Source organism: Littorina saxatilis, linkage group LG3 (assembly GCF_037325665.1).
Source record: "Littorina saxatilis isolate snail1 linkage group LG3, US_GU_Lsax_2.0, whole genome shotgun sequence".
In the NCBI taxonomy this organism is placed as follows: Eukaryota; Metazoa; Mollusca; class Gastropoda; order Littorinimorpha; family Littorinidae; genus Littorina; species Littorina saxatilis.
Genome location: NC_090247.1, coordinates 22,770,538 through 22,787,086, shown reverse-complemented (window position 1 = coordinate 22,787,086; position 16,549 = coordinate 22,770,538). Strand labels below are relative to the sequence as shown.

Genomic DNA, 16,549 nt, shown 5'->3' with positions numbered 1-16,549 from the left:
GGCGCATCTGGTTGAGACTATTGAGACTACGGATGTCAATTGTACTACATCCAACTGATCCGACAAATTTTATTTCCTGTTGTAATTTTGTTTCTATATACACTTTGAAAGAAGCTTTTTTCAGAATTTAAACTGTGCTAAAAACATGTTGCAGCTGATGCAGTCGCCAAGTTTTGTTTCTGCATTATGAGATCATGGATTCAAGTCAACAAACTGACCAGTTTGGAAAGTTGCATCCCAACTGCACAAATGTGTGGAACACCTCTTGTGTGGGAGCATATTATCCTGAATGTTTAAAAGTATTCCACTGGGTAATTTCGGGAAGACGGCATTAGTTATTGTAGTGCAAACCCTGAAATGTCATTGAAAACAAAACGCTCTCATGTTCAAACTTCAACTGTCGGAAAGGCGTAATACCAGAAATGTGACCCTCCACCACGGGATGAGTCGCATGTCACCTTTTCATGATTTTCATATTTTTACATTTTCTTAAAGAGTTGTTTATTCTCTATCCAGTGGTGAAAACCGTTTTAGAAAAGAGTGAACACTTTTCGAGTTATAAGCCTGTGACTATGGTGACCCTCACACTGTTACTATAGACACCCCCGGATTTATGTTATGCCTAGCGCAGAACCGCGTGAGGTGACATGCGACTCATTTCGTGGTGGAGGGTCACAAATAGGCACCATATAAGTCATCTTGGTCACTGATTCATGATTTTGAAACGTCGAATTCTATCCCCTTTGTTTCGTTGTGCTTTTTAACTCACCATTGAGCAACCTTTGAAGTTCGTGAAAATCTAAGTCCCCTTCGTTGTCACCCTGTAAAAAAATAAAAAAAAATAAAAAAATACTGTTGTTACACAACTTCATAAAAGAAGTGAATATTATCAAGTAAATCAGAAGTTCATTGGCATAACGTGTTGAATGAAATATATATTCAGATTAGTTCTATAATAAAATATGATGTGATATCTTAATAAAGTTATGATGTATATATATGTTATATTAAAAACATATTAGAAGCATATGGTATACTTAGACATGGAGGTCAAACACGCCTTTAAAATAACAAACCTGAACTTGAAAGGAGCTGTTCGCATGGCTGCACAGCCAGACAGATCGCGGAAATCCTGAAGAAAAAGATCACACATTTGTGCAGAGATTTTCACGGTGTTTTATGTACTTTTTTTAAATGACAGCATTGACAAACATTCAGTTGACCACAGCACAGCTTTGTCTTTGTATTCTGCTCTCAATCTGGTGCGAGAGACATTTATGTCTTTTCGTAAAGTTAGCAAAGGTTAAACTATCGGGGGAAATTTAAAATTGAATTGAGGTATTGTGAAGGCTGCTTTATAGTATGTATGCTTCTTGCACCGGACATCCCTAAATACTGAAGCTGTTCGTGTTCAATTAGCTTTGTCATTGCACACTGTTCGTTTTATTTCAACTACAAATCAGGTTACTGAGAATGTTAAACGGGCATTTTCATCTTTTTTTTGTTTGTTTAAACAGTATTTTATTCGTAAACAGACACATGATAATATAATAACATCATTAAGAAGGAGCACAACAAGTTTAAAACTTATGATAAGTGCTCACATAAACATGCCTGAAATTTCATGGCGGATTATGATCAATGCGACACATTTTTTTTTCTTTTTTTTCTTCTTTTTTTATATTTAGTCAAGTTTTGACTAAATATTTTAACATCGAGGGGAATCGAAACGAGGGTCGTGGTGTATGTGCGTGTGTGTGTGTGTGTGTGTGTGTCTGTGTGTCTGTGTGTGTGTGTGTGTAGAGCGATTCAGACTAAACTACTGGACCGATCTTTATGAAATTTGACATGAGAGTTCCTGGGTATGAAATCCCCATACGTTTTTTTCATTTTTTTGATAAATGTCTTTGATGACGTCATATCCGGCTTTTCGTGAAAGTTGAGGCGGCACTGTCACGCCCTCATTTTTCAACCAAATTGGTTCAAATTTTGGTCAAGTATTCTTCGACGAAGCCCGGGGTTCGGTATTGCATTTCAGCTTGGTGGCTTAAAAATTAATTAATGACTTTGGTCATTAAAAATCGGAAAATTGTAAAAAAAAATAAAAATTTATAAAACGATCCAAATTTACGTTTATCTTATTCTCCATCATTTGCTGATTCCAAAAACATATAAATATGTTATATTCGGATTAAAAACAAGCTCTGAAAATTAAATATATAAAAATTATTATCAAAATTAAATGGTCCAAATCAATTTAAAAACACTTTCATCTTATTCCTTGTCGGTTCCTGATTCCAAAAACATATAGATATGATATGTTTGGATTAAAAACACGCTCAGAAAGTTAAAACAAAGAGAGGTACAGAAAAGCGTGCTATCCTTCTTAGCGCAACTACTACCCCGCTCTTCTTGTCAATTTCACTGCCTTTCCCATGAGCGGTGGACTGACGATGCTACGAGTATACGGTCTTGCTGAAAAATGGCAGCTACTTGACTAAATATTGTATTTTCGCCTTACGCGACTTGTTTCATCTTGTAGGCACATTTTGCAGTGATAGTTGCATTCGCACTCCACAATATACTTACGAATACCACGCGGTCTGATCCTGAAGCAGTCAGGGCATGGATCCGGCGGCGGTCTGTTGTGGCCCTGTGGTGGCAGGTGGAACTGCTGCTGCTGCTGGTAGTGATGGTGACGATGATGACGCCATCTGCTGCAAGACCCCCTAGGCTGTGGAATGGTCAGACTGGCTAACCGTGAAACACCACGACGGGGCTGTAGGTGAGTGGCTTGTACAACACTGCAGTTATCTGGAGGAATGCCCTGCACTTGAGGTACACAGCTTACACTGGTATTTATCTCTGCTACATGACATGCCTCCCCTGTGGTAAGGTTGGTCCCTTCATTCTGCTGACAGGAACTGCACTCTGAAGCCAAACTGGGTTCCGCTGCTGTTCGAGAAGCCACATCGTGCGGCTCGCTAATACCTCTCTCCGCTGCCAAACAGAGTTCTGCTAAAGCCACGTCGTACTGTTCAGAGGCAGCGTCCTCTACCACTTGACTAGATTCTGCTCTTGCGAATCGGTCTCCTTCATACTGCTCTTTGGTTATAATTTCGTCCCGCTGCCTGGGTTCTGTTGTGAGACAGTGAGGATCTTCACTCTGCTCTTCAGTACTGTTCTCTGTCAGCTGACTGGGACTTGCTTTTGTGAGACAGGGATCCTCACTCTGCTCTACAGTACTGTTCTCTGTCAGCTGACTGGGTCTTGTTGTTGTGAGACAGGGATCCTCACTCGTCTCTGTAGTACTGTTCTCTGTCAGCTGACTGGGACTTGCTTTTGTGAGACAGGGATCCTCACTCTGCTCTACAGTACTGTTCTCTGTCAGCTGACTGGGTTCTGTTGTTGTGAGACAGTTAGGATCCTCACTCTTCTCTACAGTACTGTTCTCTGTCAGCTGACTGGGTTCTGTTCTTGTGAGAAAGGGATCCTCACTCGTCTCTGTAGTACTGTTCTCTGTCAGCTGACTGGGTTTTGTTGTTGTCAGACAGGGATCCTCACTCTGCTCTACAGTACTGTTCTCTGTCAGCTGACTGGGTTTTGTTGTTGTGAGACAGGGATCATCACTCTTCTCTACAGTACTGTTCTCTGTCAGCAGACTGGGTTCTGTTGTTGTGAGACAGGGATCCTCACCCAGCTCTACAGTACTGTTCTCTGTCAGCAGACTGGGTTCCGTTGTTGTGAGACAGGGATCCTCACTCTGTTGTGTAGTACTGTTCTCTGTCAGCTGACTGGGTTCTGTTGTTTTGAGACAGTTAGGATCTTCACTCTTCTCTACAATTCTGTTCTCTGTCAGCAGACTGGGTTCTGTTGTTGTGAGACAAGGATCCTCACCCTGCTCTACAGTACTGTTCTCTGTCAGCTGACTGGGTTCCGTTGTTGTGAGACAGGGATCCTCACTCTGCTCTGTAGTACTGTTCTCTGTCAGCTGACTGGGTTCTGTTGTTGTGAGACAGTTAGGATCTTCACTCTTCTCTACAGTACTGTTCTCTGTCAGCTGACTGGGTTCTGTTGTTGTGAGACAGTTAGGATCTTCACTCTGCTCTACAATACTGTTCTCTGTCAGCTGACTGGGTCTTGTTGTTGTGAGACAGAGATCTTCACTCTGCTCTTCAGTACTGTTCTCTGTCAACTGACTGGGTCTTGTTGTTGTGAGACAGAGATCTTCACTCTTCTCTACAGTACTGTTCTCTGTCAACTGACTGGGTCTTGTTGTTGTGAGACAAAGATTTTCACTCTGCTCTACAGTACTGTTCTCTGTCAACTGACTGGGTCTTGTTGTTGTGAGACAGAGATCTTCACTCTGCTCTACAGTACTGTTCTCTGTCCGCTGACTGGGTCTTGTTGTTGTGAGACAGAGATCTTCACTCTGCTCTACAGTACTGTTCTCTGTCAACTGACTGGGTCTTGTTGTTGTGAGACAGAGATCTTCACTCTGCTCTACAGTACTGTTCTCTGTCAACTGACTGGGTCTTGTTGTTGTGAGACAGAGATCTTCACTCTGCTCTACAGTACTGTTCTCTGTCCGCTGACTGGGTCTTGTTGTTGTGAGACAGAGATCTTCACTCTGCTCTACAGTACTGTTCTCTGTCAGCTGACTGGGTCTTGTTGTTGTGAGACAGAGATCTTCACTCTGCTCTACAGTACTGTTCTCTGTCAACTGACTGGGTCTTGTTGTTGTGAGACAGAGATCTTCACTCTGCTCTACAGTACTGTTCTCTGTCAACTGACTGGGTCTTGTTGTTGTGAGACAGAGATCTTTACTCTGCTCTACAGTACTGTTCTCTGTCAACTGACTGGGTCTTGTTGTGAGACAGAGATCTTCACTCTGCTCTACAGTACTGTTCTCTGTCAAGTGACTGGGTTCTGTTGTTGTGAGACAGAGATCTTCACCCTGCTCTACAGTACTGTTCTCTGTCCGCTGACTGGGTCTTGTTGTTGTGAGACAGTTAGGATCTTCACTCTGCTCTACAGTACTGTTCTCTGTCAGCTGACTGGGTTCTGTTGTTGTGAGACAGTTAGGATCTTCACTCTGCTCTACAGTACTGTTCTCTGTCAACTGACTGGGTCTTGTTGTTGTGAGACAGAGATCTTCACTCTTCTCTACAGTACTGTTCTCTGTCAACTGACTGGGTCTTGTTGTTGTGAGACAGAGATCTTCACTCTGCTCTACAGTACTGTTCTCTGTCAACTGACTGGGTCTTGTTGTTGTGAGACAGAGATCTTCACTCTGCTCTACAGTACTGTTCTCTGTCAACTGACTCGGTCTTGTTGTTGTGAGACAGGGATCCTCACTCTGTTCTGTAGTACTGTTCTCTGTCAGCAGACTGGGTTCCGTTGTTGTGAGACAGGGATCCTCACTCTGCTCTGTAGTACTGTTCTCTGTCAGCTGACTGGGTTCTGTTGTTGTGAGACAGTTAGGATCTTCACTCTTCTCTACAGTACTGTTCTCTGTCAGCTGACTGGGTCTTGTTGTTGTGAGACAGAGATCTTCACTCTGCTCTACAGTACTGTTCTCTGTCAGCTGACTGGGTCTTGTTGTTGTGAGACAGAGATCTTCACTCTGCTCTACAGTACTGTTCTCTGTCAACTGACTGGGTCTTGTTGTTGTGAGACAGAGATCTTCTCTCTTCTCTACAGTACTGTTTTCTGTCAACTGACTGGGGCTTGTTGTTGTGAGACAGAGATCTTCACTCTGCTCTACAGTACTGTTCTCTGTCAACTGACTGGGTCTTGTTGTTGTGAGACAGAGATCTTCACTCTGCTCTACAGTACTGTTCTCTGTCCGCTGACTGGGTCTTGTTGTTGTGAGACAGAGATCTTCACTCTGCTCTACAGTACTGTTCTCTGTCAACTGACTGGGTTCTGTTGTTGTGAGACAGAGATCTTCACTCTGCTCAACAGTACTGTTCTCTGTCCGCTGACTGGGTCTTGTTGTTGTGAGACAGTAAGGATCCTCACTCTGTTCTGTAGTAATGTTCTCTGTCAGCTGACTGGGTTCTGTTGTTTTGAGACAGTTAGGATCTTCACTCTTCTCTACAGTACTGTTCTCTGTCAGCAGACTGGGTTCTGTTGTGAGACAAGGATCCTCACCCTGCTCTACATTACTGTTCTCTGTCAGCAGACTGTGTTCCGTTGTTGTGCGACAGGGATTCTCACTCTGCTCTGTAGTACTGTTCTCTGTGAGCTGACTGGGTTCTGTTGTTGTGAGACAGATAGGATCTTCACTCTTCTCTACAGGACTGATCTCTGTCAGCTGACTGGGTTCTGTTGTTGTGAGACAGTTAGGATCTTCACTCTGCTCTACAGTACTGTTCTCTGTCAGCTGACTGGGTCTTGTTGTTGTGAGACAGAGATCTTCACTCTGCTCTACAGTACTGTTCTCTGTCAACTGACTGGGTCTTGTTGTTGTGAGACAGAGATCTTCACTCTGCTCTACAGTACTGTTCTCTGTCAACTGACTGGGTCTTGTTGTTGTGAGACGGAGATCTTCACTCTGCTCTACAGTACTGTTCTCTGTCAACTGACTGGGTCTTGTTGTTGTGAGACAGAGATCTTCACTCTGCTCTACAGTACTGTTCTCTGTCAACTGACTGGGTCTTGTTGTTGTGAGACGGAGATCTTCACTCTGCTCTACAGTACTGTTCTCTGTCAACTGACTGGGTCTTGTTGTTGTGAGACAGAGATCTTCACTCTGCTCTACAGTACTGTTCTCTGTCCGCTGACTGGGTCTTGTTGTTGTGAGACAGAGATCTTCACTCTGCTCTACAGTACTGTTCTCTGTCAGCTGACTGGGTCTTGTTGTTGTGAGACAGAGATCTTCACTCTGCTCTACAGTACTGTTCTCTGTCAACTGACTGGGTCTTGTTGTTGTGAGACAGAGATCTTCACTCTGCTCTACAGTACTGTTCTCTGTCAACTGACTGGGTCTTGTTGTTGTGAGACAGAGATCTTCACTCTGCTCTACAGTACTGTTCTCTGTCAACTGACTGGGTCTTGTTGTTGTGAGACAGAGATCTTCACTCTGCTCTACAGTACTGTTCTCTGTCAACTGACTGGGTTCTGTTGTTGTGAGACAGAGATCTTCACTCTGCTCTACAGTACTGTTCTCTGTCCGCTGACTGGGTCTTGTTGTTGTGAGACAGTTAGGATCTTCACTCTGCTCTACAGTACTGTTCTCTGTCAGCTGACTGGGTTCTGTTGTTGTGAGACAGTTAGGATCTTCGCTCTGCTCTACAGTACTGTTCTGTGTCAACTGAATGGGTCTTGTTGTTGTGAGACAGAGATCTTCACTCTGCTCTACAGTACTGTTCTCTGTCAACTGACTGGGTCTTGTTGTTGTGAGACAGAGATCTTCACTCTGCTCTACAGTACTGTTCTCTGTCAACTGACTGGGTCTTGTTGTTGTGAGACAGAGATCTTCACTCTGCTCTACAGTACTGTTCTCTGTCAACTGACTGGGTCTTGTTGTTGTGAGACAAGCATCCTCACCCTGCTCTACATTACTGTTCTCTGTCAGCAGACTGTGTTCCGTTGTTGTGCGACAGGGATTCTCACTCTGCTCTGTAGTACTGTTCTCTGTGAGCTGACTGGGTTCTGTTGTTGTGAGACAGATAGGATCTTCACTCTTCTCTACAGGACTGATCTCTGTCAGCTGACTGGGTTCTGTTGTTGTGAGACAGTTAGGATCTTCACTCTGCTCTACAGTACTGTTCTCTGTCAGCTGACTGGGTCTTGTTGTTGTGAGACAGAGATCTTCACTCTGCTCTACAGTACTGTTCTCTGTCAACTGACTGGGTCTTGTTGTTGTGAGACAGAGATCTTCACTCTGCTCTACAGTACTGTTCTCTGTCAACTGACTGGGTCTTGTTGTTGTGAGACGGAGATCTTCACTCTGCTCTACAGTACTGTTCTCTGTCAACTGACTGGGTCTTGTTGTTGTGAGACAGAGATCTTCACTCTGCTCTACAGTACTGTTCTCTGTCAACTGACTGGGTCTTGTTGTTGTGAGACGGAGATCTTCACTCTGCTCTACAGTACTGTTCTCTGTCAACTGACTGGGTCTTGTTGTTGTGAGACAGAGATCTTCACTCTGCTCTACAGTACTGTTCTCTGTCCGCTGACTGGGTCTTGTTGTTGTGAGACAGAGATCTTCACTCTGCTCTACAGTACTGTTCTCTGTCAGCTGACTGGGTCTTGTTGTTGTGAGACAGAGATCTTCACTCTGCTCTACAGTACTGTTCTCTGTCAACTGACTGGGTCTTGTTGTTGTGAGACAGAGATCTTCACTCTGCTCTACAGTACTGTTCTCTGTCAACTGACTGGGTCTTGTTGTTGTGAGACAGAGATCTTCACTCTGCTCTACAGTACTGTTCTCTGTCAACTGACTGGGTCTTGTTGTTGTGAGACAGAGATCTTCACTCTGCTCTACAGTACTGTTCTCTGTCAACTGACTGGGTTCTGTTGTTGTGAGACAGAGATCTTCACTCTGCTCAACAGTACTGTTCTCTGTCCGCTGACTGGGTCTTGTTGTTGTGAGACAGTAAGGATCCTCACTCTGTTCTGTAGTAATGTTCTCTGTCAGCTGACTGGGTTCTGTTGTTTTGAGACAGTTAGGATCTTCACTCTTCTCTACAGTACTGTTCTCTGTCAGCAGACTGGGTTCTGTTGTGAGACAAGGATCCTCACCCTGCTCTACATTACTGTTCTCTGTCAGCAGACTGTGTTCCGTTGTTGTGCGACAGGGATTCTCACTCTGCTCTGTAGTACTGTTCTCTGTGAGCTGACTGGGTTCTGTTGTTGTGAGACAGATAGGATCTTCACTCTTCTCTACAGGACTGATCTCTGTCAGCTGACTGGGTTCTGTTGTTGTGAGACAGTTAGGATCTTCACTCTGCTCTACAGTACTGTTCTCTGTCAGCTGACTGGGTCTTGTTGTTGTGAGACAGAGATCTTCACTCTGCTCTACAGTACTGTTCTCTGTCAACTGACTGGGTCTTGTTGTTGTGAGACAGAGATCTTCACTCTGCTCTACAGTACTGTTCTCTGTCAACTGACTGGGTCTTGTTGTTGTGAGACGGAGATCTTCACTCTGCTCTACAGTACTGTTCTCTGTCAACTGACTGGGTCTTGTTGTTGTGAGACAGAGATCTTCACTCTGCTCTACAGTACTGTTCTCTGTCAACTGACTGGGTCTTGTTGTTGTGAGACGGAGATCTTCACTCTGCTCTACAGTACTGTTCTCTGTCAACTGACTGGGTCTTGTTGTTGTGAGACAGAGATCTTCACTCTGCTCTACAGTACTGTTCTCTGTCCGCTGACTGGGTCTTGTTGTTGTGAGACAGAGATCTTCACTCTGCTCTACAGTACTGTTCTCTGTCAGCTGACTGGGTCTTGTTGTTGTGAGACAGAGATCTTCACTCTGCTCTACAGTACTGTTCTCTGTCAACTGACTGGGTCTTGTTGTTGTGAGACAGAGATCTTCACTCTGCTCTACAGTACTGTTCTCTGTCAACTGACTGGGTCTTGTTGTTGTGAGACAGAGATCTTCACTCTGCTCTACAGTACTGTTCTCTGTCAACTGACTGGGTCTTGTTGTTGTGAGACAGAGATCTTCACTCTGCTCTACAGTACTGTTCTCTGTCAACTGACTGGGTTCTGTTGTTGTGAGACAGAGATCTTCACTCTGCTCTACAGTACTGTTCTCTGTCCGCTGACTGGGTCTTGTTGTTGTGAGACAGTTAGGATCTTCACTCTGCTCTACAGTACTGTTCTCTGTCAGCTGACTGGGTTCTGTTGTTGTGAGACAGTTAGGATCTTCGCTCTGCTCTACAGTACTGTTCTGTGTCAACTGAATGGGTCTTGTTGTTGTGAGACAGAGATCTTCACTCTGCTCTACAGTACTGTTCTCTGTCAACTGACTGGGTCTTGTTGTTGTGAGACAGAGATCTTCACTCTGCTCTACAGTACTGTTCTCTGTCAACTGACTGGGTCTTGTTGTTGTGAGACAGAGATCTTCACTCTGCTCTACAGTACTGTTCTCTGTCAACTGACTGGGTCTTGTTGTTGTGAGACAAGCATCCTCACCCTGCTCTACATTACTGTTCTCTGTCAGCAGACTGTGTTCCGTTGTTGTGCGACAGGGATTCTCACTCTGCTCTGTAGTACTGTTCTCTGTGAGCTGACTGGGTTCTGTTGTTGTGAGACAGATAGGATCTTCACTCTTCTCTACAGGACTGATCTCTGTCAGCTGACTGGGTTCTGTTGTTGTGAGACAGTTAGGATCTTCACTCTGCTCTACAGTACTGTTCTCTGTCAGCTGACTGGGTCTTGTTGTTGTGAGACAGAGATCTTCACTCTGCTCTACAGTACTGTTCTCTGTCAACTGACTGGGTCTTGTTGTTGTGAGACAGAGATCTTCACTCTGCTCTACAGTACTGTTCTCTGTCAACTGACTGGGTCTTGTTGTTGTGAGACGGAGATCTTCACTCTGCTCTACAGTACTGTTCTCTGTCAACTGACTGGGTCTTGTTGTTGTGAGACAGAGATCTTCACTCTGCTCTACAGTACTGTTCTCTGTCAACTGACTGGGTCTTGTTGTTGTGAGACGGAGATCTTCACTCTGCTCTACAGTACTGTTCTCTGTCAACTGACTGGGTCTTGTTGTTGTGAGACAGAGATCTTCACTCTGCTCTACAGTACTGTTCTCTGTCCGCTGACTGGGTCTTGTTGTTGTGAGACAGAGATCTTCACTCTGCTCTACAGTACTGTTCTCTGTCAGCTGACTGGGTCTTGTTGTTGTGAGACAGAGATCTTCACTCTGCTCTACAGTACTGTTCTCTGTCAACTGACTGGGTCTTGTTGTTGTGAGACAGAGATCTTCACTCTGCTCTACAGTACTGTTCTCTGTCAACTGACTGGGTCTTGTTGTTGTGAGACAGAGATCTTCACTCTGCTCTACAGTACTGTTCTCTGTCAACTGACTGGGTCTTGTTGTTGTGAGACAGAGATCTTCACTCTGCTCTACAGTACTGTTCTCTGTCAACTGACTGGGTTCTGTTGTTGTGAGACAGAGATCTTCACTCTGCTCTACAGTACTGTTCTCTGTCCGCTGACTGGGTCTTGTTGTTGTGAGACAGTTAGGATCTTCACTCTGCTCTACAGTACTGTTCTCTGTCAGCTGACTGGGTTCTGTTGTTGTGAGACAGTTAGGATCTTCGCTCTGCTCTACAGTACTGTTCTCTGTCAACTGAATGGGTCTTGTTGTTGTGAGACAGAGATCTTCACTCTGCTCTACAGTACTGTTCTCTGTCAACTGACTGGGTCTTGTTGTTGTGAGACAGAGATCTTCACTCTGCTCTACAGTACTGTTTTCTGTCAACTGACTGGGTCTTGTTTTGAGACAGAGATCTTCACTCTGCTCTACAATACTGTTCTCTGTCAACTGACTGGGTCTTGTTGTTGTGAGACAGAGATCTTCACTCTGCTCTACAGTACTGTTCTCTGTCAGTTGACTGTGTCTTGTTGTTGTGAGACAGAGATCTTCACTCTGCTCTTCAGTACTGTTCTCTGTCAGTTGACTGGGTCTTGTTGTTGTGAGACAGAGATCTTCACTCTGCTCTACAGTACTGTTCTCTGTCAACTGACTGGGTCTTGTTGTTGTGAGACAGAGATCTTCACTCTGCTCTACAGTACTGTTCTCTGTCAGTTGACTGGGTCTTGTTGTTGTTAGACAGAGATCTTCACTCTGCTCTACAGTACTGTTCTCTGTCAACTGACTGGGTCTTGTTGTTGTGAGACAGAGATCTTCACTCTGCTCTACAGTACTGTTCTCTGTCAGCTGACTGGGTCTTGTTGTTGTGAGACAGAGATCTTCACTCTGCTCTACAGTACTGTTCTCTGTCAACTGACTGGGTCTTGTTGTTGTGAGACAGAGATCTTCACTCTGCTCTACAGTACTGTTCTCTGTCAACTGACTGGGTCTTGTTGTTGTGAGACAGAGATCTTCACTCTGCTCTACAGTACTGTTCTCTGTCCGCTGACTGGGTCTTGTTGTTGTGAGACAGAGATCTTCACTCTGCTCTACAGTACTGTTCTCTGTCAACTGACTGGGTCTTGTTGTTGTGAGACAGAGATCTTCACTCTGCTCTACAGTACTGTTCTCTGTCAGCTGACTGGGTCTTGTTGTTGTGAGACAGTTAGGATCTTCACTCTGCTCTACAGTACTGTTCTCTGTCAACTGACTGGGTCTTGTTGTTGTGAGACAGAGATCTTCACTCTGCTCTACAGTACTGTTCTCTGTCCGCTGACTGGGTCTTGTTGTTGTGAGACAGAGATCTTCACTCTGCTCTACAGTACTGTTCTCTGTCAACTGACTGGGTCTTGTTGTTGTGAGACAGAGATCTTCACTCTGCTCTACAGTACTGTTCTCTGTCCGCTGACTGGGTCCTGTTGTTGTGAGACAGGGATCCTCACTCTGCTCTACAGTACTGTTCTCTGTCAGCTGACTGGGTCCTAGTGTTGTGAGACAGCTAGGATCGTCTCCCTTCTCTAATGTAATGTTCCTTGTCACGCAGGTGTCTGCATCATTGTTATTAGTCTTGTCATGATGTTTAGCTTTTCGGCTGACAAAATTTAATGAGGTATCATTAATCAAATTACATGAAGATGTGTCTTGACCAGGGGGTCTAGGATACACTGTTTTCTCTGGGTCCTGTGCGGTCGAGCTAGAAGGTGGGTCCAGCGAAATATTCATATTGTAAACGCTCTTTGTATACGCGAACTGTGTACGCTCTGCGCCAGAACGTTTGGCTTGCTGTACATCGAGTTTTCTAGAAGTGACATAATCTCTTGAAAAAGATCTACTTTGGGTTTGCAAGTCTCGTTCCTGTGATGTATGTGTACCATTTGCAGCAGCATTGAGAGCTAGAGCTTTAGGCTGGGACAGGGCATTTTTATTGTCAAAGGTATCCATGTGCTTTGAAATGTCATTGTTTGGCTCCAAACCTTTCTTGTCTACATGTGCACCACAACTTGTATGTAGCTGCATGCACCTTGGAGGTTTGGTCTTGTGGTCGTATTTTTCTGTTGTTGTGTCACTCTGGTATTCTCCAGCCTGAGCTCCTGCGAGTTGCTCCTTTCTTGATGATCTCCGAACGTTGTGGGTCGCACCAGCTTCGTCGTTTTGTTCTGAAGTATTTTTATCTTTATTCAATACTTCGTTATCTCTATTGGTTTGTTTTTCAGGGTAACACTTTTGAATATCTTTGGATTCTGTAGGAATGTTTGAAGAACAAACTTGTGATTGCTTGTTAGAAGGTTTAGCTTCAGGTAATTCTTCTTTTTCAATGCTACTGTTGGAAGAATCTGACGTACAAGTAACCACCGTTTGAACCATACCTGTCCGTGTTAGCCCTGAAGCTGCTTCATCAGGAACATGGAATGTGACATTGATGTGGTTTTGCTCTGTTACCTTTTCGTTAGAATTTTGTTTAGCACCAGACGAGGAAACAACGGAAGTTGAACCCGATGCAATGGTATTACTCTCTGGAATATTTTCAAGCACTTGCTCTTGTCTAGCCAAATCGCATTCTCCAGGGAACGCTTGGTCCTCAGCCTGTTCATTTGCAGTCAGCTCTTGCAAAGAGTCTTTTCCCGAAGTGACTGTGTGTGCCTGCAGCACTTTAGGGTCTAAACTGAGGCCAGAGCTGTCTGTCACTTCCAAGGGACAACTAGTTGTATCTTTTACTCTCTTTGCTTCGCCTGGTTTTCTGTCAGTCTTGATTGAGAAGTACAATGCATCTGTTGGAGAATTGCCAAACGCTGATTCTTCGGCAGCAGTGGCGCCGCCTTGATGGTGGGACTCTTTTGCCGAAAGTGAGACGTCAGACGGGACGAAGCTGACAGACGGGACGAATAGATCTTGGCTGTTTGCACCTTCATCGGGACAGTCTACCTCTGCCTTTGAATCGATGCTGTCCATGTCTGCCGTCAAACAAGCTGGTTGAGATTTTGGTGAAATATCTTCAGCCTTTTTCATCAATTCCCTTCCTTCCTCAGCCATACGGTTACCAGCAAACTCCATATCGGAGAGTTCTGTATCTGAAAGGCGGATGGCAGAGTTGATCATTCTGTGTCTCTGCCTGTGTCTGTCTCTCTTACTTTTCAAGCTATCTCTCTCTTTCTGTCTCTCTCTATCTCTTTCTTCAAATTATCTCTCTCTTTCTTCTCTCTCTTTCTTTCTCTCTCTCTCTCTCTCTCTCTCTCTCTCTCTCTTCCCCACCCCTCCCACCCCCCGCTCTCTCTCTCTCTCTCTCTCTCTCTCTCTTTCTCTCTCTTTCTCTCTCTCTCTCTCACTCTCTCTTTCTCTTTCTCTCTCTCTCTCTCTCTCTCTCTCTCTCTCTCTCTCTCTCTCTCTCTCTCTCTCTCTCTCTCTCTCTCTTCTTCTCTCTCTTCTTCTCTCTCAAAACGGTTGATACAGTTTGTAAGAAAAGAATTACTAAATTCATAGCACTAATGATACAGGTCATAGTTGTTGCCCATGCATTATACAGGACCATGCTAAATCTTGTCAGTTGTATAAGTGCTTTCAAACATTAGCGGTAAATTGTGCATATTTGAAAAAAAATTTGATATCCCAGTTTGTATACGTTTTTCAGGCACTCTCTGCTCCGACAAAAGTGCTTGACAGACTGAACACTATCCTCTTTAAATTTCTGTCGAAATGTAAGTATTAAAACACTAAAGCATTCGAAAAGGTTTTGTGTGATAAATTATAAATGGGCGGTATTAACATGATAGATATGCATGATATGCAGACATCCTTTTTGTTATGTTGGGCAGCTAGGCTACAGCAAGCAGATTTACAAAATTGGAAATTATTTCCAAGACATTATTACGAGGCTCTTGGAAGTCGTCTGTGTTGTTTTAAATCAACTGCCACACCGAGACAGTTTGTAGGCCTGATTAGATTAAAATCGAAATGTTGGCAACAAGTTTTTTTAAAAATGGATCGAGAATAGACATTTGTTTTCTGTGTAGAAAAAGAACTTTTTATAGATCAATGTTTGTGGAATAATGCAGGTATTGTTTTTAAAAAAAGAATGTTTTGTGTTTTGAAAATTGGAATAAAGCTGATGTGAATGGTGTACGTGATACATGGATAGACGATAACAGTGTCCCGTATGAACAGATTTGTACCACTGTTGGTTATAGCGCCACACGGCTTTTTGAGTATGACGCTTTGCACACGACCCTCCGCGCGCGACGAATCTGGGCCCTGTCTACAAGACCATTAAAAAAAAACTTCCCCCAAACAGTTCCGCGCTATCTTAACAAAAGCAAAAGCCAGCGCACCCTGTTCTGTAAAGTGTTGGTTACATAAGTATAATATTTCCATTGACGAGAAATATTGGCTCTTGGCAACTCAATGTACAAGCGAGGAAAGATTAAAGTTGCTTCAATGAAAATTATTAGCCTACATAATGTCACAACCCGAGTTTTTAGAGAGGCAGAAGAAGCTAAAATAGAATTTTGTACACGGGCGAAATGATGTAATTGTTATCTTTTGGAGTGTATATAATAATTGTGCTATTTGCCACACAGATTATTGGAGTCCAAACATTATTGTGGAATGTATGCGGGTTGGTTTGAGGTGCGTTATGCCTGTAACATCGCATAATTATGTTTGCAAGGTTGTGTCCGAATCGTGGAACGGGCTATAGTCACCCGGTAACGCGCGGTGAAGAAACTAGGTCAAGCTGCAGAAAACAAAAGTTTGTTAATATGTGTTGGGCACAGTAGTGCAGTCTAAATAATGTACATCTCATTTAGTAAGGTAGTATAATGTAATGCATAAATTATATTATAGCGTATCTATAGGCTATTTGGCAAGTAAAGGAATTAATATACAGGGGCGGATCAGTTGCTTTGTAAGGGGGGGGGGGGCACTTTGAATCGAAAGTGAATGTGATGGGCGCGAAGCGCCCGAATGTGCTAGGGGGGTCCGGGGGCATGCCCCCCCGGAATTTTTTTTGCCCAAAGAAGCAAAATGGTGCCATCTGGTGCCATTTGAACTTAGAAATGGTCATAGAATCAGCATAGAAAAATCTTTTTTTTTCTTCTTTTTTTTTCAGGGGGGGGGGCACGTGCCCCCTGTGCCCCCCCCCCCCCTCGTCCGCCCCTGATATAGTTCTAGGTCAGCGATGTACGAATACACGTTGGCACCCCGTCAACGAAATAGGCCCGGTTTTGGGTTAGAACTACCCGTGAGAGACAACGGTACGGTCGCAGACGTATTGGCGGGCGCGAGTACTCGCATCAACCGACGGTTGTAAGTTGAGCTTGTGTTATTGACTTGGCGGGTGGACTATTGTTTTCGAATTGCTGTGGCTGGGTAGATGTCGTTGTCAAATGTTTGTTTTGTTTGTGCTTACGTTTGGTATAGTTGTAATATTGTAAGACACGGTGAATGTGAGACATTGTATAT

General features: G+C 44.1%; 1 protein-coding gene across 1 annotated transcript in view; it reads right to left on the bottom strand.

Annotated features, from left to right (window-relative positions):
- Window positions 1–14,191, bottom strand: part of LOC138961133 (mucin-2-like) — a 198,846-nt gene extending 184,655 nt beyond the window's left edge. Inside the window, exons 1-7 of the mRNA XM_070332732.1 lie at window positions 13,462–14,191; window positions 10,150–10,323; window positions 8,518–8,925; window positions 7,555–7,728; window positions 2,590–6,330; window positions 1,077–1,132; window positions 770–821 (exon numbers count right to left, since the gene is read on the bottom strand). Of these exons, the coding sequence (XP_070188833.1) occupies window positions 770–821; window positions 1,077–1,132; window positions 2,590–6,330; window positions 7,555–7,728; window positions 8,518–8,925; window positions 10,150–10,323; window positions 13,462–14,191 (5,335 nt within the window). The remainder of the gene's footprint in view (window positions 1–769; window positions 822–1,076; window positions 1,133–2,589; window positions 6,331–7,554; window positions 7,729–8,517; window positions 8,926–10,149; window positions 10,324–13,461) is intronic.
- Between the last annotated feature and the right edge of the window lie 2,358 nt (window positions 14,192–16,549).